This window comes from Canis lupus, chromosome 36 (assembly GCF_011100685.1).
Source record: "Canis lupus familiaris isolate Mischka breed German Shepherd chromosome 36, alternate assembly UU_Cfam_GSD_1.0, whole genome shotgun sequence".
NCBI classification, from domain to species: domain Eukaryota; kingdom Metazoa; phylum Chordata; class Mammalia; order Carnivora; family Canidae; genus Canis; species Canis lupus.
This window is the reverse complement of record NC_049257.1, coordinates 25,385,969-25,411,135: the sequence shown is the minus strand read 5'-3', so window position 1 is coordinate 25,411,135 and position 25,167 is coordinate 25,385,969. Positions and strand designations below refer to the sequence as shown.

Below are 25,167 nucleotides of genomic sequence, written 5' to 3'. Positions count from 1 at the left end.
AAAATTTCTTAATGTCTGGGAACCCTGCCTGATAACTCAGAAACACACACAAATATTTATGGACTTTAAAAGGGGAAGAAAATTAAATAGGAAAGTTCTTTTTCTGTCTGACCAGAACTATAGTGACCTAGTGAAAGCGGACTTGTTTCTTAGCACCACGATGCAATAAAAGAAAAATTATATGCAAATTGTCTCTTATGAAGTCATTTCAGAGATCAAAAGAGAACAAACATGCAATTTCCTATTCTAGGAACATACATATGAATCTTTGTTTAAAAAAAACCAGGGTGGTTCAGCATGTGTAAAGCTTTAAAAATAAACCATCCTACCTTCAGTGGTCACTTTAACATCTTTACTTCCTCTCTCCTTTTCTCTAAATCTCAAAAGCTTTGGGATTTTAAACATCAGACATGCTTTTCTTGTTGCAAATTAAAAGTGAAAGAAATGGATTCGAAGGTTCTTTGGTCAATAATTAATAACTCAAGAAAAGAACAGTTATCTACAGCCACTCACCTTTGATCCACAGTTTGAATTTAACTTAACTAGCTTTAACCATTACTGAGAGATGGGTATCTTTGCTAGAGGCATATGCATGTATATACTTAGGAGCCATGTTTAATTAATGAAAAGCAAACGTGAATAAGACAAGTGTGTATTTTGAGGCCCCTGGGTGGCTCAGTTGGTTAAGTGCCTGACTCTTGATTTCAGCTCAGATCATGATCTCGGGGTCCTGAGATCGAGCCCTGCCTCAGGTTCTGCCCTAGGCGTGGAGCCTGCTGAATGTTCTCGTTCTCCCCCTCATCCCCTCCTCACCTCACTTGCACATGCACTCCCAATAACTAAATAAAATCTTTTTTAAAAAAATGTTATTTATTTGAGAGAGAGACAGCAGAGTAGGGAGGCAGGGGTAGAGGAACAAGCAGAATCCCTGCAGGGCAGGAAGCCAAACATGGGGCTCGATCCCAAGTCCCTGAGATCAAGACCTGAGCTCAAGGCAAATGCTCTACTGACTGAGCCACCCAGGTGCCCCCTAAATAAAATCTTAAAAAAAAACCCACAAGTATGTATCTCAGTCATCACCATGTAAAAAGTAGGCCTCAATGTGTGGCTCTATCACTTCCCATTTGGCTCTTATGCAGAGTTGAAAAGTAATTAAGAGTACAAAGAACTGCATTTCAGGATAAGCAAGCTAAAATTACTTTATGAACACAAAAGTCTTCAAGAGAGTATAAAAAATTCTATCACCAAAGTATAATGAAACATGCATACCTGTGTACTTAACCTTCTTTTACAGTTATAGGTGCTCAAATACTGATAGATAAACCCAAATCCATTGATGACACTTTGGTAAGGTGCTTGGGAACTAGTAGGTATTAGTCTACTCACCTCTTTTTGACTTGGTAAGACCTAGCTGGTATGCCGCTGGAACGTGAGGAGCTTCTCCCTCTGTACTTTGAACCTAAAAAAGTTTTAAGTAGTAAGAACTTGATAAATCTATGGCAAAGAAGAATACCACTTCATAATTATTTATTAAACCAATCAACATAACTAAAAGGGTACTAAAGCTTTTTATTTAAAAAATGCAAAACATCTTATCTTGAAATCATGAGAGCATCCCACATCTTAATTTTATGACCTATTTTCCAGTTAAAGATAGGACTGCAAGTTCGTAGCAGGCAATGAAAAGTGACTAAGTGTATAAACCACTTCATTAAAAAAAGTTGGTATTAAACGAAAAATAAATCCTGAAGAATAAGTTTTGTAAATGTTAAAATTCAAAGTGTAAGGCCAATCTCCAGATAAATGCTGACTTTGCAACAGATCGTGACTGACACACAGTTAAGGTAACTACAAGTCTTACATCTTTAAAAAAATTGCTATCATGCTCCCAATACAAAATTTTATAAAATCTCACAAATTTTGAGTGTCTCAAAAACCACGCTTGTATGAAGACTGCTTTGTTCTAATGTAAGTGGTCTTTTAAGATATAACTTGCAAGTTGTAAACAGAAAATCATGTTTCATCACAGAACTAAATGTTGAAAGATCTTAACCATAAATCCTTCTGAAAACTATATTCAGAGAAGTTATTGAACCCAAAAAAGTTTTTTAATGATATTTCCCCCCACCTACACAAGTGCATAATGTAGGAATTTTCAGATTCTTTATTTACCATACCCATCCCATTCCCCAAATACTCTAACATAACTAAGTCTATATTGAGATTAAACACTTAAGGAGGAGGGAGAGACATTAATTCCTAACACTACTAGGTCAGTAGTGATTAGTACTTAAAATAACAAATAGCATCCTAGTGAAATAGGCAAACTAGCCAAAGAGGGCTTTCAACCTTGAACAAATGAGAAAGCAATTAACAAAACAGGTTTTAGGTAGAACCCTGGTAGTTTTGAGGTAGGAATCCACCCAAGAATAAGAAATATTCTATAGGAATAAGAAGGGAATGACAAACAAGAAAAAAAAAATCTCAAAGGTTAAAGATACTATTATGAAATTTAAAAACTGCTTTGATTTGTGGGATCTTTGTTCTACACAGTTCCACAAATCCAAGGTTTATGAATCCTTTGAGAACCAAAACACACTGGTCATTTAAAATCATCACCTATAGGGCAGCCCGGGTGGCTCAGCGGTTTAGCACCACCTTCGGCCTAGGGTATAATCCTGGAGTCCTGGGTTCGGGATCGGGTCCCACATCAGGCTCCCTGCATGGAGCCTGCTTCTCCTCCTGCCTGTGTCTCTGCCCCTCTCTCTCTCTCTCTCTCTCTCTCTCATAAATAAATAAAATCTTTAAAAACAAAATTATCACCTATAAATTATTATATAAAATAGTTTCTAACCTCTGTTATTACTAAAAAATTATATATATACATATATTCTTCAAAGAAGCAAACATAAGTTCAACAGGAAAACCATTGTTATGTGTGCAAGGAAACAAAATGCATTTTCTTTTTATATTCAACAAAAGGTCTATTATTAGTCAGGCCTACCATACTTCAAAGAGTTTTCTGTTAAAGTAAATATCAAACAGACCAAAGAAGTATAACAGAAATCCAAATGCCTCTTTAATTATATTCTAGGAATCTCAGCTTAGGCAGGACAGTATGATACACCAAACTATACTCTCTCATATTTTTAAATGTAGAATAATCATATATTCTATTCCTTAGATTTATAATAGACGCAAAATATGACCTTAACGAATAAGTATTTTTAATATACTATCTTTCAATATGTAACTCTATGGCAAAACAAAACAAAAAACTACAAAAACTACAAACTCTGTAGTTAATTTAAAGAAAAGGGGGCCCTTTATAAAAAAGCTGAGAGGATCATATTTTACTAATAAAACTACTAACATCAAGATTCTTCTTCCCACTTAGTAAAATCATTAACCACTTGTTGAACACAGAACATAAGCTGGTGATAACAATTAAATTTCATAGCTTAGAATGTGTTATTGCTGCTCACAGTTGTGCAAAGGAAAGCAGTCAAATTCGAGATGGAGTACAGCACAGAAAATTATGAAGCAAATAAAACTTGGGACTTCAAGTCCTCAGTGGTGTGCTTGTCATTTGCTACAGATTGACTTTCATTAAATTAACTACAGCTAGATATTGATAACTGAATTGAGTAACGGAAAATGAGTGTTCAGTATACAATTTTCTTTGATCTCTGGGTAAGTCTGAAACTTTTCATAACAAGAATTACAAAACCCCACCCTAAACCAAAATGATAAAATCACTTGGGTCTTAGTGCTTTGAGATTTAAAACTGTATGAAAATAGCTTTAGGGTAACCCTGTATTTATTTCATTAAAAAAAAATGTTTTAACAAAACACTTATTAAAACTGTATCTTTTTGAATCAATGTCCTGCTGCCACAGCAGGCACCTACTTTGGTGGTGTTTTTTTTTTTTTAACATGTGCCGCATTTATCCTAAAATATATCTTCCGGGCACAACACTATTGTGCTGTGTTCCATAGAGCAGCAATACATGAATGTTCTAACTCAATTCTTCCTTTAAGGTTTAAAGACATATGGACAGTTAAAAAAAAAGAAAAGAAAATCAAAAGTGGAGCTTCAGAAATTTTTTTTTTTTTTAATTTTTATTTACTTATGATAGGCACACAGTGAGAGAGAGAGAGGCAGAGACACAGGCAGAGGGAGAAGCAGGCTCCATGCACCAGGAGCCCTGACGTGGGACTCGATCCCGGGTCTCCAGGATCGCGCCCTGGGCCAAAGGCAGGCGCTAAACCGCTGTGCCACCCAGGGATCCCGGAGCTTCAGAAATTCTGATTTTTAATGAGACCTCAAAAAATTCAAATGAAAGCATTATTTTTCTCACAAAGTAGCATGGGGCTGTGTACCAGACGACTTGAGTTCTCGTCCAAAGTCTGACACTATCAGCACGTCTGACCTTTACCAAGAGCTATGGTGTAGTCAAAAGTAGCAAGTTTGTGCAAAGACCTGAATTCAAGCTTTATTCATGCCACTTACTGGCCTAAATGGCTTCAGACAGTTATCAGATTTATCTATGACAATCATGTCAGTTTTTCAAACTGAAAAATAAATACTCAAACTCCTACTTCACAAGTCCTTTGGATGATCAAATATTTTGCAACAGTAAAGTGGTAAGAGTTTACAACAGATCTCTCCTTGCTACCATGTAGGGACTCCCTACACTGACATCCCCTTAGCACTCCCCCGAGTAAGGCAGGGGTACCAAAGGGAACATTACATCCCTCGACACATGATAGAGAACCATTGCTGTCAAGTAATAGCAAATGTTGGAGGAGGAAAAATGCTTCCTCCTCTGTAAAAGGAGGAAACTGGAGTAAGAATTCAAAGATCTCTTTCTGTGCTAGTTTATCATTCTATATTTGTTGCAAATATTTATTAAAAAAAATCAGGTTTTACTTACAAGGTTTGCTTTCTACTGTCAGGTTAATGCTTGTAACAAAAGTTAGTTTAAGCCTTTTAGATAAATGTCAAATAAAATTTAGTGGCTAACTGGACTTCAAACTAGCAGTCGTGGGTGCACGCATGTATCATGTGTTCGGACCCTACTGCATTCTATTCTAAGACACAGGGCTTGTCTTCAAAACACAGTCAAATTTGAAAGGCCAAAGGAAGAATTTAACTATGTGTCAAGTGTCTGAATGATTTCAGATTATTTTAACTCAGGCAAATAAATAAAACAAAAAAAAAATTCTGAAACTCAATGACTAAAAATAAGGAGAAATAGTAGTTAAATAAACAATCAGTGTAGACACAGATTTAGAAACACTAAGACTTCAGTAGCTTAAAAAATTATGTACACTTCCAGTAATGGCCTCTATTTGAATATAAACTCCTTTGTAGAGTAAGCCACAGAGCAACCCCTTTACAGAAATACACAGCTAAGAGGTCTCCTTCCTCTAACATTTAAGTATGAGGAATTTTTCCTTGACGCCTCAAAGATGAACAACTGCTTACTGAGTAGGATCATTTTGGTTTAACCGTACATCCTTCATACTACAAATCCACGGCTCTAGACTGTTACCATCCTGTATTTAGTAAAAGCAAGCCATTCTGAGAAGAAGACAAGAAGTATCTAAGACGGTCATTAAGAATTAGAAAAACTCAAGAGTAGAGTTTTACAACTTTCAGACATACTGGAACATTTTAAATAGTCTATAAAACTTTTTTTATAAGGCACACTGACTTTTAGTTGAAAATACTCTCTGGCCTTTTATTCATTTTTCTTAATGTGCAGAATAGTCACTCTCACTCTCCAAGGCCTGAGTCAGTCTTGTCATCTATTAGACTCCCCTTATGTTTAACTATTTCCTCTCCTGGCTCCTGGTGAGGGTCAGAGCTTACCTTTGCCTCAGAGGGATTAGCCAGCTTCCTGCACAGAGTCAGGTCTGCAACATTTTCTCCTACCTAGCTTCCCCAAAGCAGCTGGCATTCAGTTCATCTGTCTGAGAACTGGTTTACTGGGAGAGAAAGGGAGTGTCCTCCAACTTACATTTATGTTCTCTTTTTACAGGAAGAAAGTTCCCAATAGGAATCAAACCTCAAGGGAAAGAAGTCTAAAAGAAAAACAGCAACAACCTACTTTGAATGGGATCTAAAAGTTTGCTTCAGTAAGATTGTTCTCTTCATTTGTCAATATAATTCAAGTCACACTTGGGAGAAGAGGAAATTAAAGAAACACATTATTTCCTTTCTTTATCCATTGTTCTACAAGCTCTCTTTAAAGTTCCCAAAAGGATAAAAACACAGTTCTAGGTTTCTATCCATGTTTTAAATACATCTGAAGAATAAGATTCATTATCCTTAAAATTCCCCATATTTACAGTGCAGCTATTGTTGACCATATCCATATATGTTTTTTTTTGAAAACAAAAATGTTCTATTATCCTTCAACCACCAATGCATGTAATTTTGTACTTAAAAAAAAAAAGTTCACTTACATGTGGCATTACTTTCTTCATTAATTGCTTTTGCCAGCAGAGGGAGCAAAAAAAAAAAAAAAAAAACAAAAAAAACCCACACACATTAAATCATTAAATGTTAACTAAATGTTAACTTGCCACCAAAGCACATCTATCTAGTACTTTACAAATGTTTTAAAGGTCTTTTGTGCATGATAGCAATAATCTAAAATATATATAGTTTAAGGGGCGCACGGGTGGCTCCATTGGTTAATCGTCTGCCTTTGGCTCAGGTCTTGATCCCAAGGCCCTGTCTGCTCCCTGCTCTGTGGGGAGGCTGCTGCTCCCTCTCCCTCTGCCTGCTGCTCCCCCTGCTTGTGCATGCGCGCACGCTCTCTCTCTCTCTCTCTCTCTCTCCCTCTCCCTCTCTCTCTGTTAAATAAATATAATCATACACACACACACAGTTTAAAATTTAGGAACTCTAGGAATTAAAAAGCAACATATAAGAGTGCCTTCTCATTGGAGTCACCAGTATCAGATTGGCAAATATCTAACAGAATTTGTTTGAATTTTCATACTCTGCTATTAAATTAAAACAAGGAAACCAACTGTCATATCTGACTGTCAAAGAAGAGGGGCTCTAATGAAAGGCAAGAATTTACACGTTGATTATTAATGGTAGGACAAGTTCAGACCAAAACAAAGTAAAGGAATCAAATAGTAAAATAGGACAAATGAGGCTTTAATTTATGAAGTAGTCATCTTATGATATTAGGAATTAAATAAGAAAAATATAAAGAATACACAAAGAAATAAGAGAAATAGAAGCTTAAAAATAATGTAAACTATTTCAAAGGCCTGTTCCTCTCCCTTTTAATTTCACTTTTTAGTTAGAATTAAAGTGCTAAAAGATAAATTCAAAGACCACAAAAAAAGGTAAATATATCAGCAATAGAAGTTTTGTAATAAATGAAACATCTTCAGTAATGTGAGAGATACATACTCCCCAGAAGGACATTTATGGGCAGAATCAATTATCCCATTTTCCAATTCCCTAAAATAGTGGCCTGTGATTCTAAAATCCTTGGAAGTTATTACTATACTACTAACACTATTCTGTAATAAATTTTAAAAAGAAAATTGCACATTATGCAACTTAGAGACACAACTCTTCAGCGGTATACGTATGCCTCAGTTTCCTCATGCGTAAAATAAGACCAGCACTGCCTGCCTCACAGACTTAAAGAGAAAAGTACTTCAAGGGCCTGGTACAGTGCCTGCCACAAGGTAGGCGCTTGATAAACTTCAGTTTCCTGTCTCAAACTATACAGTGCCAATCCTAGTATCAGCTCTGGCCATTCAAAAGTCGTTTTAGTTGACCTCATCGAAAAGAGTCTCTTTATGTCACCCAATTTGACATTTATGTAAATGAAGGAATATCTCTCCTAGAAGTAGAAATAAAAAGTAACCAAACGTTGGTTTTCTGGGCTTGCAGAAATCATATTTGGGGGTGTTTCAAACCTTCTTCCTTGAGGCTCCATAGCCTCCCCTTCAGATACATAATATCTTCAGGTTCCTTCCAGTCTCTTGCCAAAACCTATCCTTCCCAAAACCTTATTCACATTTAGCTTATCCTTTCCACTAAGATACTTTGAGAAAAGTTTGCACAAAGGCACATAGCATTTAGTGGCAAAAGAAAGAACTCAAATTGGGTGTCTGGGTGGCTCAGTTGGTTAAGGGTCTGCCTTTGGCTCAGGTCCTGACCCCAGGGTCCTGGTCCCCATCAGGCTCCCTGCCCAGCGGGGAGTCTGCTGCTCCCTCTGCCCCTCCCCCATCTGTGCTCACTGGCTCTCACATGCTCTCTAATAAGTAAAATCTTTAAAAAAGAAAGAAAGAAAGAAAGAAAGAAAGAAAGAAAGAAAGAAAGAAAGAAAGAAAGAAAGAACGAACCCAAACTTCTGTTTGATTTCAGAGCCTGTGTTTTTAACTATTATGCAACATTGATTTTAATTTAAATATACTCTTCTCAGGGCATTCTCAGGGTATCAAAATCTTAAACTGAGAAAGGAAGGGGTTAAAATTCAAGTATCAGCAGTGAACAACAGAGGATCTAGAGAAGAACTAATTGTCACGTTACCCTGGCAATGCATAGTCCTGTGACCAATTCTTGGTTTGTGAAACACAGAACTAAAACTTGAAAAGTCAAAATTTGGATTTTCTTCTAGTATAAATCTACTAGCCATCTTTCACTTTATATTTGTTGGCATTTTTTTTCCTGAATCCTTATTTGAAACAGGTCTCAGTAATATTTTACCTACCTCTTCCATTTCGAAGGAGTCCTTCTGCTGCGCCATTATATTTCTTATGGATGGGATTGTCAGCGGTGCACACGGCTCTTTTTCAGGTGTGGACACATGGATACTTTTCATCACATTGCCGTTTTCTGGCTCACTGTGACTAGGAGTGTTAAAATCGTTACCTAAATCAGATTCTAGAATACCAGATTCCTCACCCAGTTTCATCTCATGATTTTGAGTTTCTTTACTTTGCTCACTTTCAGTTTTTTGGTTAAAATCACTATTTGCTTCATCACAAAGTCCAGCACTCTCCATAACAGTTGCTGAACTCCCTGATACTTCTTCTTTAACTGTAGCCAACATAGAAGAGGAGTCTTTCTTCTTTACAATTTTTTGAGACTTTTGATCATTTTTACTGCCGCTTTCTTCCATCACTGAAACATTTGGAATCTTTCCTTTTTCAATTGCTGAGGAAGGAGAACTACCTTCTCCTCTCTCTGTTTTATCAACGCATAAATTTAGTTTTGATAGTGTTTTCATTAAACGGTTTGCAGTGTTACTTCGGGTTAAAGGCGGAGGTGAGTCTGTTTCCTTGTTGGAAGTCACTGAGGACATACTTCCGATTCTCTGGAGGGGAGTTCCAGAGACTTGAGAATATAAAGAAGAAAATGCATTGGCCACAGTAGTAAGCACTTCAATTTGACGAAAACGGCCTACAAAAAAGGAAATTACATTAATTTTATATCGATCTGTCTACATATGTATACACATATTAAACAAATCACTATTTTTCAGAATTCCAGTAAACTGAACTTAGATCACAAAGATCACAAAACCAGAACCTTTTTCTTTATCCAATGTTTAAAAAAGTTCCCTGTATTTACCGGGGAGAGGGAGAAAGATTTTTCATTCTAAGCACTAGAATTTATGTTTTAAGAATTTATTTAAGAATTTGTTTTATGATTTAAAACCAGAAAGAAGCACAAAGCAGGACAACACTGAATAAAACAGAAAGGACTAGCTATTGATCTACAGTTCTGATTCTATTTTTATGCCTTTGACTCCATTAAAACTCTTGCAGATGTTCTCCCAAGAAAATGCACTGAAGTCTCTATTTTATACCTAATTGTGAGGGGGGTCAGGAGGGAGAAGAAGGGTTGTTAGATTTATAGATTCTTAAAGCTGCTCAAAGGACCACCTAAAGACCCCATTTTTGGAACTTCTGTTCAACAGAGAAAAATAAGATATAAATAAAAATTATCAAGTTAGCCATGCTATTATAAATTTACAGAAAAGCACCTAAAACTGACTGACTTTAATAGTAACAAGCCACCCCCTCTTTCCTTTTTGAACATCAGCAATCTGGAGATAAACTTAAGTACAAGGTTCTGCATGTCAGTTATAGTAACACTAAAGTCAAGGATGAGGAGGGGAAAGTTAGCTTCTATAAATAAATAAAAATTCAGAATCAGTAAAATGGCTACTGTGTTAACCTCAATAATTAAGTTGCTAGTACTATTCCTAAAAATTAGTAAGGCTTCAAAAAAATAAGAACATCTCACTGTGGATGCTAATATTTAAAAACCTTACTTGTTAAAGCATAATTTGGGTTTTCTACTTCCATCCGTTGCATCTGAGCACTCAAAAATACTTTAATATCTATCCCTCTAGCAAATGATGATGAGTTAAAAAATCTGGAGGGAATTTTAGAAGCAATATCTGGTTCATCTCGTCCAAATCCAAGATTATAAAGGATTTCTTCAGGATCTTCCTCATAAAGTTCCAACAATTCTGAAACACTACAAAAAAAGAAAAAAAGAAAAGAAAGAAAAAACATCAAGATATAAGTTTAGAGTTCACATCACATTATAAAAAAAGAGCTTCTGCTCTTAACATCACTATTTACTTCAGCATCTTTATACACTGTGTACTAAATGTGATATATGACTCTTAAAGAGTCCATTCTTTCAATCTGTTAATATTGGTAAAAAGAGCTAGTCCCTCAGCAGATACTCAGCAAGACTCCCTAAATGATTCCTCACCTTATTTTCTTTGTCATTTTAAAGGAGTCCCAGTAAAGCAGCTAAAACAGAGGACAGCTGAGGGAGAATAAGAAATAAATGGATTAGGAGAGAAATGAAAAGGGAAAACACATTAGGAAGTTGGTAGCACAGGGCATCCTGTAGAACGTGAGCTTTTCTGCTACCTTTGGCCAGCACTATAAGATGCTGTACAGGTAACAAGGTGAACTCAGAAAGGGAGGGAGGAGCTTACATTCAAATTTTCTCTAACTACTTTCACTCAGGAAGTAGGAGGAGTAAGGTATGGAGAGAATGGGTTACTCAAAGGTAAGTTCTTGTTGTGATCCTACTGGGAATTAAAGCTTTCTCATCTCTTCTTCCTCATACCAGGAATAATCCACCTTTAGAGATTCACTGAGGAAAATGTTAGAGATAAAACTTGAGCTGAAGAAAATTTCAATTTGCTTCAGAGAAGATGCTCAGATTCCAATACAATAATTTGGATAACAATTTAAACTGTTCTACAGGTAGACATACTTGCCTATTTTAATATATATTTTGAATAACTTTGATTTAATATGTTGAAGATAAAGCTATCTTTAAATATCAAGCTTTACATTGTAAAGTTTATTCTGACTTTTATGTCAGAGTAACTCAAGACCCTAAAAAAAATGGAGAATTTTGGAAGAAGTCATTCCACTATGGAGCTCCTCTTTTAAGTCGATGAAAGGCCTCACTCAAAATATTCATTCTGACAGGAATTCCAGCAGCATTATAAACACATTCGCTGCTTTTTATTTAGTCTTAATTAAAAAAAAATTATTTTTTTATTTAGCTTTTTATTTAGTCTTAATTAAAAAAAACAGCAACGAAGGAAACCTTTTGGATTCTTTTTGATTTCATATTATTAAGCCAAATCCAAGACTGAAAAAGTGGTAAGAGTAGGTCATCTATAACACAATGTAACAGTAGTATAATTTCAGAATAAGTTACCTTGAAACTGTCCCACTACTTTTCCCTGATCCAGTGGAATTCATACTTCTCCCTTTCTGATGAAACTGCAGTCTTCTCTCTTTGGCCAAGATATTATTGCTATAAACAAAATTATATAAAACCTTAGTTTCATAAATGTTCTCATTTTTGAAAAAAGAACAAACAGCACAGCTACGTACCAGTTTTCAATTTGAGTATCCGTTTCATGGAGGTGGTTGGCTAAAAGAATAAATGCAGGGCAGATCTGTTAAGACAGTAACAACTGTAATATATAGTCATCAAAAAAACAGATTAGCTAAATATTACAGCTAAATGTCTAATATCCCAAATCGTTCTCTTGGTTCATTAAATCTGCATCGTTAAAAGTAATATACAGATCAATATGCGCAAACCAGTAGCTTCAGAAAGGTGGTTTTGTTTGTTAGCAGCGTAAAACTACTCCCTTCACTAATGCTTAAAAGACATGTAAATAACCAATTAAATTTCTTTAACAATTAGAAATAAATAGTAAGAAGATATACAGCACCTGTAGTAAATGTGGTCCTAATTAATAAGTTTAAAAGCTGTTACTAAAGAAGACCTTAAGAGCAAAAACATGATTTAACATTTTTACGTGTATACATAAATTTGTAGTATGGTTTTTTAAACGCTGAAAATTCATCCCAGTTACAACCAATTTTTCATGCCTCTACTTTGAAAATTTCTACTCATTTCAAAATAAGTTTTCTTAAAAAAATTGCTTTTTAACTTTATCCTAGAATCACAAGTTTTAAACAGGTAAATTTAGAGTGAGTTAAATTGACTCCATTTAACTTTTATAGACAAATACAAAGAATGAAAATAATTATAAATGTATTTATTTCAGTGTACCAGATTTCTCTTTCCACTTCTGATCTGGAAAGTCAATGGCAATTTGTTATGTTTCTTTGTATATCCACTCAGAAAGGTGCCTAACACATAGCATTCAATAAATTATTTGCTGAATGGATGAAAAAAAGTCTTGAAATAATTTTTAGTAAGTAAAACAACATAGAATCTCCATTCTTCTGTGGAACTTCCTTTTAGGTTCTGGTTTCCAACAAATCCATTCAATATGGATGAACAGGCAAAACAGAAATGATTTTTGGAGCAGTAGAAAATATACTTAGGATATCATAATGATAGATACATGTCATTATACATTCCTGTAAACCACGAATGTACATGACCACGAGTGAACTATAATGTAAAGGTTGGGTAGTTATGATGCCTCATTACAGTTTCCTCAATTGTAACAAATGTACCAGTCCGGTGGGGGACATTGATGATGGAAGAGGCCACGTAAGTACGGAGGCAGGAAATACAGGGAAAATCTCTATGCCTTCCCCTCAATTTTCCTGCAAACCTAAACCTGCTCCAAACAAGAAGACTTAAAAAAAAAAAATCCATATTGTGAAATTAAGACAGATATCAAAAGTGCTATTTACAGTAACACTGAAATGCATTTTAGTAAGGAGTTGACAACATGCTCAACTGTACTGATTGGGAAGCAGTAAGTTTAACTTCTTTATAGAGCTTATTCCTTGAAAACACATTAACTGAAATAATAAAACCTAATATAATCACATATTCTAGAGTTAAAAGGTTAGGAGGTTCTAAATAGCATACAAACATTTAAAACAGCAAAAGATCAAGGATACTCCCTTCAACAGATAAATTCACCATTCATCAACTTATAATTTTAAATGATTTAACAAAATTCTTAATTCTTTTTGATAAAAAAGCACACATTAAGAACCCAGCTACCATTCTTCCAATACCAGTAAAATAATAAAAATTCAATTCGATTCGATTCAATTCTACATTTACTGTAAATCCACTGGAAAAGATAATAACATCTATGAAAATTTAAACATGGCACAACACACTTTTAAAATAATGCAGTCTGGAATAGACATCAGCATAATGATTTCTAATTAAATTCTAATAACTCTTGTGTGTGTGTGTGGGTCCTTTAGTGTTCTAAAGATCTGGAAAAAGAGGAAGGGGGAAAGACAGGACACACTTGAATGAAAGAGAAAGATAAGCCGCAGCTGTAAATCTGACATAAGGCTACCTCACACTAAAAATAAGCTTCAATTTAGTCTTCCCATGTATAAATATTTAAGTTTCCTTCCTTCTGGCGGGCAAATCTTCCCTCAGTTCCATGACCATTGTTTGCCCCCAAACAGTTCCTTTAAGCAATTAAGTCCAAGGAAGAGACATGGACATTTCACAATGGTTTTCAGAGTCATTTCTACATGTATCCTACAAGCTCTGACTAGATTACTAACATATAAAACGTTCTGTAAAATGTGTCTGAGCCATTTTCAAGACCTTTGACTTTGGCTCTGAGGAATGAATACCTGAAAGCACTCAACTCTTTTTTTTTTTTTTTTTAAATGTTAAACCTGTATGAAAATAGAGTTCTTCCAAACAGATATACCTTCAGCTCCCAATGACAAATCATCTTCAAAACTGCCTCCATTTCTCACAAGTACACCTGAAAGAAACATTAGAAGACTCATCCTGGTGTTCTGTTCTTTTGAACCTCTATATAAAATCATAGTTTTAACCTAAAGCAAATTGACTAAGCAAAAAATAAGACACAATAAAGTCTTTCAGACCTGAATGTACTCAGAAATTATTCCCATTATATAATTTCAAAAAGTAAGTATAAGCTTTACTTTGTCACAAACAAACCATGATCCGCAGCCAGGTAAAGTTGTTAAAAGCCCCGATAAGGACTACTTTATACTTACTTTGTCTTTGAAGACAGTCATTTAGCTCACATCTTACCCAGGAGTTTCATGGAAAGTCAGATCCCAGAGCAATCATTGCTTTTACCTCCCTTAATAGTCAGGAGCTCAAGCTAGATTTTTCTAATACTATAAATGCTTTTTATATGCCTTGCCACTACCTGCACATTCTTGTTGTACTTTGAACTTAGGATTCTGTTTTCCACAGGTGGTAAAATTTCAGGTGTGGCAATTTCAGTTAATGTAAGCAAAGAAATGCTATATTAAAGCTGATCCAGTTCACTTAGTATTTTCCTTATGTTTACATATATTTCTACATTTAATTAATCTTCAAAATATCTAACTGGACAATAAAAATAAGAGTTTCACATTGTGGAAAGGTTCAGTAATTTGCTTGCGCTATTCACTCACTGTTCTATGATTTATGACAAGGTTTCTTTCTTATGGCTTTTCTCTCAGAATGGCGTATTTTATAAAATGAACATCATTTTTATGATTTATATATGTTATACTTTCACTCAGAGGACAAATAAAGTAGGGCCCTCCTAAAGAACAAATTTAGAAAGGCGACTTTCGCTTACCCTTGAGTGTATTACTGCTTTGCTCATCCAGTGAGGCTCCCAAAGGGGTACTGAAACCACATAAACATATAAACCTTAGTATTAAAAAGCTGCTGGAGAGTTGTCACTGCACAACTTTACACTTAAAGGATCATAGCCAAGCAAGCTTCTAATCACAGTTTAACTCTCCTCCCCAAACACAAAAGGAATGCAAGCATGTTACATAAGTAATATCCTACTAAGCAAACACCTATCTTCAAGTCAGTTCACCAGGAATGGTTTAATCACACGTCTGATCTGCCAGCAATTAAGAGCAAGAATTGTAATTACAAGTGATATGGATTAGCATTTTCTTTACAAAAACAGAAAAAGAGAATGTCAGCAGACATTAAGAAAATGTCTGCTTCCCTCAATCCCTTCCCTAGAAACAGGAAACAGAGTTAAAAGAAAACAAATCTTTACCTTAATAAAATTTGACAGTCAGAATCTAGTTAGAAATAAGACTCAACAGTTTTTTTGTTAACCTACCACCAGCATTTTAAAGCATCACTCAGTGCCTCCCTTACCCCAACTACTATATCTTTTTCGGTCTAAATGGAGAAGCTTGAGGGTTTTTTTTCTGTTTTTAAACTATGAAATACGTGTATCTTCATTTAACTCTGAAAACGAAAAAGTCGGCTTGAGAATCAACCTTAAGAACCAGCCATTGCTACAGTTTTTTCACATTCTTTCTGTTCAAACACAGATAACTTAGAAATCTTTTAACGTGAAAATGTTTTTCATTTCTTTCTCAAAAGTAAATGATAAGAAGAAACACTTGTTTTCTTTTGAAAGTTCTGTTTTGTGATTTGAACCATCCACCAGTAACAGTTTATACCTGTTACAAATTCACATCAGATATGGGATCGGATCATAAAAAAAGTCTCAGAAAAATATTACTGAAATGGCAATTGAATGTGAAAACTTTCTGCAAGTATACAAGCAGTGGCAGTTCTTAGAAAATCAGTGCTTTTGAAATGTAAAAGAATCACAACTACTATAAAGACAATAAAAACTGTGAACTGAGTTTTTGCATATATTTTAATAAAACTGAAATTTATGCCTTTATAAAGTCCTTTTTCTTCCCGGATGGCTACTTTCTTAGGACAAAACACTGTTATTACTCCTTCTGCAGATGTCTCTACTGATCTGTGCACTAAAAGAAAATGGCAAAGAGAATATGACTGCCATTCTCCTTCAGAAACCAGTTTCTCATTCTTCTAACTGCTGTCTTCCAAATTCTCTCAAAAACTATCCTTTCTTAGATGCTAATTCAAGCAACTTATTTCCACTTAGTCAAAAAAAAAAAAAAAAAAAAAAAAAAAAAGATCAAAATAAAGACCCCCTCCCCTTAAAGGAATGACAAATGGTATCTTTATTCAGGATATGGACAGCAGTAAGAAAAAAAAAAAATGAGAATGTATCAAGGGAAAAAGGCCAGCTTTAGAACATTGATAAATAATGTTACAAAGTAGGTATGTGCCCAACTCTGAGAAGGATCCTAAACTGTTAGAGGAAAAAAATAAAATAAAATAAACGACAGTTGCATATATCCTAGCAGTCAAATCTGCATTAATACAGCTAGCATTACAAGACTGTTTGCTCTAGCATTCCCAGGTACAAATGAATACCCCTTTTGTACAAAATAGGTGCAACTGTAAGGAACAAGAAGAAAACCTATGAGGGAAGGAGCAGCAGACTATGTAATCTGCCTACACAAGATTAGCAACAAAACTTTTGGAATTTTCAGAGATGGTAAATCTGATGAATAACATTTGCCTACTGCATTTATCTCTCAAGATCTACTTACTTACTGTCTTCATTCCTATACATCCTAAAGTAAACACCATGTGATTTTTCTCTTGCCGTTAAACACCATTTTTGGTGCATCTTTAGAGAGAAGATCTGTATACTTCATCATATTTCAAGAAATCTATGACACCCCCAATATAGGTTAAGGAGTTCTGTAGTGAAGAGTGCTTGGTAATTCATGAAAATTACTCAAAAATCCTGGTGATTCATCAATACAGGACATTAATGGAGTAGCGGCCAATATTTTATCTGTGTCTAAGGAAGAAAAATAAGCTGGCATATAGGAAAAATCACTCCTCCCCCCCCCCAACACACACACAACACTTCCCTACCCCTGGTACTTGAACAAAAAGATTAAGAAAAGCCCAAAAGGAGATGGCAACTACGTGCAGAAGCAAACACCTTAACTGATTTAAAAAAAAAAAAGTAACATTCTCCATATGAGATTTTACAAGTAGGAAATAAATTGGGGGAAAAATTAAAATATAAAACGAGCTCTTTTTTACTGCAGAATGATTTACTTGCGATATGATTCACATCCTCTCGTACTTCATCTAAGACTTGTACCAGTTGCCAGAGAGCATGCAATTAAACAGATTTACGCCGTCTGAATGCCTTCAAAGCCCCACTTCCCTTCGTGCATTCCAGTGCCATCTGACAATCGCATGTCCAAGGACTGAACTCCAAGAACAAAGTTAGCTGGCTTTACAGCTGTCCAAACAGAATTAAGGCACAAAAATAAAACTGAAGCCCCGGCAGTGGGTGTTCATCATTAAATCCATCTAAGACGCATTTGAAAGGGAAATCATTCCACGCCGGATATACAGATGTCAAAAGTAAAATAACCGCGTGAAACGTGAAAATCCTTTCGGATAAGGAGGAGGCAGGAGAATAGTAAGTAAGGCCACGGCCTGGTGATCCCTTGGGTCTCCGACCCCCTGACGCACCGGGGCTCAAGCCCTAACAACTGGAAAGTCACCACGGCCGCCGACGCTCAGCGGCCACAGTACTTGCATTTCTAATCTTCTGGAGGAGGAAACCGTCGGCCGGCTCGCCTTCCGGCTGCGCGCTCGCAAAGGCCCTGGGGCCACCGGGCTGCGGCCGCACGACCCCGGGCGCGGGGCGCGGGGCGCGGGGCGCGAGCCGGGACTCACCGGCAGTCCTTGAGCCATATCGCGATCTTCTCGTTGGGCACGTTCCCTGCGGGGCAGAGCGGGGGACACCCGGTTACCGGCGCGGGGGCTCCCGCGGGGTCCACCTGCCCGCCCCCCGCGAGGCTGCGCGCGCGTCCCCGGGGGGGCTCCGGGCCCCGAGCCGCCGCGCATTTCAAGGTCCGGAGGGTCCCGCGGCCCCGGCTCCGGCGCCCAGGAGGACCTTCCGGGGGGCCCTGCCGTGCCCGCCCCCGCCCCCGCGCCCCCCGCCCGCGCCCACCTCTCCCGGCGGCCGCCCGCAGCTGCGCGCCCGGGAGGTCCTCGTCGTCGTCCTCGTCCTCCTCCTGCGTCGTCGCCTCCGCCGACAGGTCCTCCGTCTCCGACGCCTGCCAGGAGCCGCGGCACTTGGCCCAGGCCTTCCTCCGCCGGCTCGCCACTTGCCACTCCAGTTCCTCCTCCGCCTCCGCCGACGCCGCCAGAGGCCGGTCCATGGCCGCGCCGCGCGCTCCGCCGCCCCGGCCCGAGCCTGCGAGACACGCGGCGGCCGCGGGGACCCCCGCCCCTGCTGTCAGCGCCCGGCCGGGCTGGGGGCCCCGGGGAGCGGCCGCGGGCGCGGGAGGGGGCGGAGGGGGCGGGGGCGGGGGCGGAGGCGCAGGCGGAGGCGGAGGGGGCGGGAGGGAGGGAGGGAGGGAGGAAGGGGAGGGAGGGGGCAGGCGGCCCGCGCTTCACATCAAGCCGGCGCGGCGCGGCGCGGGAGCGCGAGTGGCCCGGGCGGGCGCCGCGGAGGACGGGCGCCGGCCAGCCCCGGGCCCCGCCCCAAGCCCCGCCCCAAGCCCCGCCCCCGGGTCCCGGCCCCGCCCCCGCCCGACGCGCCGCGGGCCCGGCCGGCCTCTGCGCCTCTGCGCGCCCTTCCCCGGCCCCGCCCCCAGCCCCGCCCCCAGGTCCCGCCCCCGCCCGACCCGCCGCGGGCCCGGCCGGCCTCTGCGCATCTGCGCGCCCTCCCCGGCCCCGCCCCCAGCCCCGCCCCCGGGTCCCGGCCCCGCCCCCCAGCCCCGCCCCCCAACGCGCCGCGGGCCCGGCCGGCCTCTGAGCGTCTACGCGCCCCTCCCTCCAGCCCCGCCTCCTTCCCCGGCCCCGCCCCCGCCCGACGCGCCCCGGGCCCGGCCGGCCTCTGCGAGCCTGCGCGCCCGTCCCCCGGCCCCGCCTCCCTCCCTGGCCACGCCCCCGGACCTGGCCCCGCCCCCGCCCGACGCGCCCCGGGCCCCGCCGGCCTCCGCGCGCCTGCGCGCCCCTCCCCCGGCGGCGTGCCCCGCCCCCTTCCGGCCGGGGGCGCGCGGGGCGGGGCGGGGCGGGGCGGGGCGCGGAGTGGGGCGCTGGGGGCCGCCGCCGCCGCCGCCCGCGGAGGGGCGGACGTTTGCGGGCCTGTTTGTCTGCAGGCTTTGCTGCCCGACAAGTGCGCTCGCGGGAGAGCCGCGCCAGGCCACGCGCCTCGCTCGCCCGCGGCCGGCCCGCTGTCGCCGCCGTCCTGTTCCCCGGGTCCCAGGGTCGAGGATGAAGATGCAAAGAGGCGCGTAGCTGGCATTTGCCAAAATGTCAGAACTGGGAAAGGCCGAACTTGGTGAAGCGCCACTTTCTTCCTTAAGAAAGTCATTGGTCGTGGCTTTGCTGTGTGTGAGCAGGGACCGAGGAAGAAGGCTTCGTCCGGAAATCCCGCGTGGGACGGGAGAGAGGAAGGAAAGTAGAGCAAGGGACGGCCAGGAAAATGCAGAAATATTTGCTTGGACTTTGGTGTCTGCAAGATGCGACGAGAAACGGATGACGTCGGGGTTCAGAACTAGTTTTAAAAAGGCGTCTGGGCATCTCGCCCTCCCCCCGCCCTTAAGGCTCATCTGGTTTAAAGACTATAAAATCCTATGGAGAATCACACACCCGCTTCTGGGGGTTTACCAATGTCTGCAAGGTAGTGTCGAGAATGGAGAATGCACGCTGACTGCCCAGGGCCACCTGAGCTGCAGCAGTGGAACCAGACCCAGGGCGTGAAGGTTCACTCTAGCCTTTTTTTTTTTTTTTTTTTTTTTTTTTGAGCCTGAACAGACTTTTCAGCCCTTCAGAGCCCTGTAGCAAGATCCTGCTAAGGACTGACTGACCTTCAGAGTAGGTTAGAGCCTGACTTACTGACCCTTCACAGTAGGCTGGAGCCTGACTTACTGACCCTTCAGAGTAGGCTGGAGCCTGACTTACCCTCAGAGTAGGTTAGAGCCTGGACTTACTGACCCTTCACAGTAGGTTAAAGCCTGGACTTACTGACCCTTCAAAGTAGGTTAGAGCCTGACTTACTGACCTTTCACAGTAGGCTGGAGCCTGACTTACCCTCAGAGTAGGTTAGAGCCTGGACTTACTGACCCTTCACAGTAGGTTAAAGCTTGGACTTACTGACCCTTCAGAGTAGGTTAGAGCCTGACTTACTGACCTTTCACAGTAGGCTGGAGCCTGACTTACTGACCCTTCAGAGTAGGCTGGAGCCTGGACTTACCCTTCGTAGTAGGTTAGAGCCTGACTTACTGACCCTTCAGAGTAGGCTGGAGCCTGGACTTACCCTTCGTAGTAGGTTAGAGCCTGACTTACTGACCCTTCAGAGTAGGCTGGAGCCTGGACGTACTGACCCTCAGAGTAGGTTAGAGCCTGACTTACCCTCAGACGAGGTTAGAGCCTGACTTACTGACCCTTCACAGTAGGCTGGAGCCTGGACTTACTGACCCTTCAGAATAGGTTAGAGCGTGACTTACTGACCCTTCACAGTAGGTTAGAGCCTGACTTACTGACCCTTCAGAGTAGGATAGAGCCTGACTTACTGACCCTCAGAGTAGGCTGGAGCCTGGACTTACCTTCAGAGTAGGTTAGAGCCTGACTTACTGACCCTTCACAGTAGGCTGGAGCCTGGACTTACTGACCCTTCTTCACAGTAGCTTAGAGCCTGACTTACCCTTCAGAGTAGGCAAGAGCCTGAACTTACTGACCCTTCACAGTAGGTTAGAGCCTGACTTACTGACCTTTCACAGTAGGCTGGAGCCTGACTTACTGACCCTTCAGAGTAGGCTGGAGCCTGGACGTACTGACCCTCAGAGTAGGTTAGAGCCTGACTTACCCTCAGACGAGGTTAGAGCCTGACTTACTGACCCTTCACAGTAGGCTGGAGCCTGGACTTACTGACCCTTCTTCACAGTAGCTTAGAGCCTGACTTACCCTTCAGAGTAGGTTAGAGCCTGGACTTACTGACCCTTCAGAGTAGGTTAGAGCCTGACTTAAGGACCCTTCACAGTAGGCTGGAGCCTGGCTTACCCTTCAGAATAGGCTAAAGCCTGGACTTACCCTTCAGAGTAGGCTAGAGCCTGGACTTACTGACCCTTCAGAGTAGGCTAGAGCCTGGCATTCTTTGGAAAAGTGAGCAAGTCAGAGAGTGGGAAGTGGTGGGAGAGGAGGCCCTGAAAGGGTTGGTCAGAAACCAGGCAGAGAAAAACTATGCTGTCTTCTCAGTTTCGTCCTGGGTCCTGTCCGACCCCACCCTCCTTCTCTGGGGCTCCCAGCTTCAGCGTTATCTCCACATGCTGCTGCTGACTCCATGACTCCATGTCCTTGCATCTCAATGGGCTGCTGTTCTTTCCATCCTATGCCTTCATGAATTGCAGAACCTTTCCTGGACCACATCTTTCCATCACTCTGATCTCCTCTCTCCCACGATTCCTGATACACAACTGAATGTCTAGGTCACTCATTTTGAGCCAGAAAAGTGCGGTAAGTGCTATGACTGGCCTTTGAGGGTACGTTTGGCTTCCCGGCCACACTGTGACGTTATTCTGGATTCTTCTTGTACCCCTTACACTTTCAGTACAGTTTTGTTGTTTAAATACTTTGAGACAACAGAGAATTTTTGAGAAAGGTGACGGTGTACCATATTTTATATTTAAAAGCCAAACGCCAGGATCAATCTATAAAGAAAGGGTAGGGGGACCCCAGCAGGTAATATTAGCATAGAATATAGAAATTGTTGAGTCTCCAATAGCACAATTGTGTGTTTTCTTCTACATGATACTTTTTAATGCAAGATGTTGAGGATACAGAAATAGTAGGGGAAGGAAATCCTTGAAACAGCAAGCGGATTTTGAAGGGTTTTCATTGCATTCTCAGCCTTGAAATTTCAAAAAAAAAAAAAATGCCCAAGGTGTTTCACTTATTGAATAATGAATGCCGTATCACACATGAGGAGAGTCTAGCTATTTGCTTCAAGGAATTTTTTCCCAAAGAGACCAACTGCGAGTCCACATTGCAGAAGCTCTGCATAAGGAATAATGTCTGATTCACCCACGCTTATATGCTGACGAGCTAGAGGAATAAACACATTCATGTTAGATGTGAATAATTCCATCCAGCAAGCTGTAGTGGAAACAGTAGGGTCTTTGGTGTTAGAGTGAAGTTTGAAATCTGTTTCTGTGTCTTTCTAGTTTTATGGCCTAAGGCAAGACAGTTCTTATCTCAAGCCATCACATTCCTCAACTGTGAAATAGCAATCCTGACAACAACCTTCCCAAACTGATGTGAGCATCACATGGAATCACAGGGAAGTAGGAGCTCAGGATAGCTGCTGGAATTGTTATCTTGCAGAAGGCAAAAATCAATTTTATACTAGGGGGATTGTTCTTATACTGGTAAGCGACATCTACATGCTTATGCAGATGAATTTTTTAAATGGCATAAATTTAGGCTAAAGCATAAACATGCTCTGATTAGATAGTTTTAAATGGAAAAGCTTGTATCAGAAATGAAACATTATGCTCAGTTCAATTACTTTAGTTACTTTTTGCTTTTCCAGACCTTAACAAATGCCTCAAAATTACTAAACAAGATTTACTTTTGGGTAAGCTAAGACATTTTGTTCTAGTTATTGCACTGTTGTTCAATAATATTTATGCAGTCAAAATTTTATTTTGTGTATCAAAATCTTAATAATACAGACTCTGATCAGAAAGTGGTGGCATTGTACAGTTAACCAAAGTTTCATCCCTTATTAAGCCAGATAGATAGATAGATAGATAGATAGATAGATAGATATTGGAAGGTATAAGCTAATTGCAAATTAAATAGAGCAGCATTTTCTATTTCAATAGGATTGCCTGGGAAAAGAGCTCTATATGAAATAAGTTTGGAAAAACACTATATATTATATCCCCACTTCTCCAACCCAGGCCAGTCATGATGAACATAAAAGAGAAATAAATTTAAAGATTTATTGGGGGGGGGGGGGGGAACTGGTTAACTTCATTTTACCCAATATTTCTAAAATTCATTTCAAACTGAAATCTTTGGGGCCTGCTCAATACGGCTATTACCATTTCCAGGGATACTGGTGGAAAACTTTGCAACAGGAAACAAGAGGATGAAAGGAAAATGTTATCAGTGAAAAATTCTTCAAAAACTTTCAAGGTTTATTTACAAACCATATAAATGAAGCAATGGGGAAAGGTGGTTAGTCTGACTTAAGATATTTTTCTGATATATTTCTTTAAGTCATTATTAATCTTTAAAATATTTCTAGTTGTATATATTTTAAAGTAACAAAACTCATTTTTGTGGTCTATATTTGAACCTATTACTTTTTCTTAGGGTTTTTCCACATTAGCAAAAATTCAGAGAGTGTGATACTAGTTCATTGTCCTCCTGAGTAACCATTAATATAGCATAACAACCTGCTATTTTGATTTCCCTTATTTTCTCAAGTACACACCTGTAGGAGAAGCAGGTATTAGTTAATACCAGTGGAACGTTCCTTGCAGATTAATCACATAATCTGGGTTAATTTACATACTTTCTAATTTTTGGATGTTGAAGATTCATCATTTTATCACCCATTTCCCTGTCCTCAGATCACAATTTCTTGACATTGCCACATAGGGCTAAATATACCCTTTCCATGGCAAAACCTTGTAGATACCTTGTTTTCTTTTCAGGGGCTCAATTCTTTGGTGTTTCTGAGCAACAGGTAAGAACAGCTCATCTATTCTTCATCAACAATTGAAGCAAGATTATGTAACAGAATAGGCTTTATTTGGTCTGTTTCATGAATTCATGAAAGTTTAGATCAGGCCTTTTTTTTTTTTTTTCCTATGGAGTTCTGCCCTAAAATATTTTTTAAACACTCTGACATTTTGAATCATAAAAGCTTTAGAAGAGGTACATCTATCGATATTAAATACTCAATCTATGCCATTTGATATCAAACATTTTTATGCAGCACACAGCAAAACAAGAGGATGCCATGATTGCATTTCCCAGTGTTAACACTGTCCTATTATATGATCAATGTATTGATACTCATTTTCTTCCTACTTTAAGATTAATTTCTAGCTCATGTCACATGTATGATTATTTCCTATATTTCACAATGCATATATATATTTAGAATTACATTTACGTGTAAATCTTCCTATCATTTTTCATGAGAATCAGAAGAGGTTGGTGACTAGATGAACCATATCTAATACTGATGTATCTTTAAAAGCTTAAAATGGAACTGACCTTATAGACAGTTCTTTAACACACACACACACACACAATGTCTTTTTAAAAACTAATTCTGATGTGTGCCTGAACCTGAATAAATATAAACTGTACTGCCTCTCCCACCACATTTCCCTTCTGTAATCTCCTTTCTGCAGCTCCTTCATGCCCATCTCAGAACAAACACAATCTGCATTCAGAACAGGACCGTTTACAAGTTCAATGGAGTTATTTTGGGTGAGTCATTGAAAACACAGTACAAAACCTTTCCTCACTCACCAGAAATGCATTTTTAAAATAAAGCCAAAATGAACAAGGCTTGGCAAGTTTGAGGGTGGACAAAATGGGGAGAGAGTAGGGTTTCTGCCAGACTCAAGACAGGATTTTGCTAAACCATTTTTGTCTATTCCTTACATTCAACTCTACCAATTTTTCTTACTATCCCTGACCAAAAAGTATAAGATTGAGCAGGTGGGATATCAAAACAAGGGCACTTCATATCAACCACCTCGTGATACTGAGTAGAA

General features: G+C 40.0%; 1 protein-coding gene and 2 long non-coding RNA genes across 27 annotated transcripts in view; 2 read left to right on the top strand and 1 right to left on the bottom strand.

Moving 5' to 3' along the window:
* Nucleotides 1-11,624, top strand: part of LOC102155256 — a 130,415-nt gene extending 118,791 nt beyond the window's left edge. For 13 of the 16 annotated variants that reach the window (XR_005384824.1, XR_005384823.1, XR_005384826.1 and 10 more), the window contains one exon: nucleotides 6,048-6,232. This is a non-coding gene — a long non-coding RNA (uncharacterized LOC102155256). Of the gene's footprint in view, nucleotides 1-6,047; nucleotides 6,233-11,146 lie in introns of those variants that run through there. The other 3 variants (XR_005384831.1, XR_005384828.1, XR_005384825.1) reach the window with 1 other exon arrangement.
* The window catches only part of ITPRID2 (ITPR interacting domain containing 2), a 111,125-nt gene that overhangs the window by 19,820 nt on the left and 66,138 nt on the right, over nucleotides 1-25,167 (bottom strand). For 2 of the 6 annotated variants that reach the window (XM_038585030.1, XM_038585031.1), the window contains exons 1-9: nucleotides 18,369-18,600; nucleotides 18,092-18,137; nucleotides 15,108-15,157; nucleotides 14,214-14,270; nucleotides 11,929-11,968; nucleotides 11,750-11,848; nucleotides 10,326-10,534; nucleotides 8,757-9,448; nucleotides 1,387-1,459 (exon numbers count right to left, since the gene is read on the bottom strand). In XM_038585030.1, the coding sequence (XP_038440958.1) occupies nucleotides 1,387-1,459; nucleotides 8,757-9,448; nucleotides 10,326-10,534; nucleotides 11,750-11,848; nucleotides 11,929-11,968; nucleotides 14,214-14,270; nucleotides 15,108-15,157; nucleotides 18,092-18,137; nucleotides 18,369-18,579 (1,477 nt within the window). In that variant the 5' untranslated portion in view covers nucleotides 18,580-18,600. Of the gene's footprint in view, nucleotides 1-1,386; nucleotides 1,460-8,756; nucleotides 9,449-10,325; nucleotides 10,535-10,777; nucleotides 10,835-11,749; nucleotides 11,849-11,928; nucleotides 11,969-14,213; nucleotides 14,271-15,107; nucleotides 15,158-18,087; nucleotides 18,138-18,368; nucleotides 18,615-25,167 lie in introns of those variants that run through there. The other 4 variants (XM_038585034.1, XM_038585029.1, XM_038585032.1 and 1 more) reach the window with 4 other exon arrangements.
* Nucleotides 19,492-25,167, top strand: part of LOC106558299 — a 75,966-nt gene continuing 70,290 nt past the window's right edge. For 3 of the 5 annotated variants that reach the window (XR_005384841.1, XR_005384842.1, XR_005384839.1), the window contains exons 1-4: nucleotides 19,492-21,880; nucleotides 22,588-22,791; nucleotides 24,091-24,122; nucleotides 24,799-24,877. This is a non-coding gene — a long non-coding RNA (uncharacterized LOC106558299). The remainder of the gene's footprint in view (nucleotides 21,881-22,587; nucleotides 22,792-24,090; nucleotides 24,123-24,798; nucleotides 24,878-25,167) is intronic. The other 2 variants (XR_005384840.1, XR_005384843.1) reach the window with 2 other exon arrangements.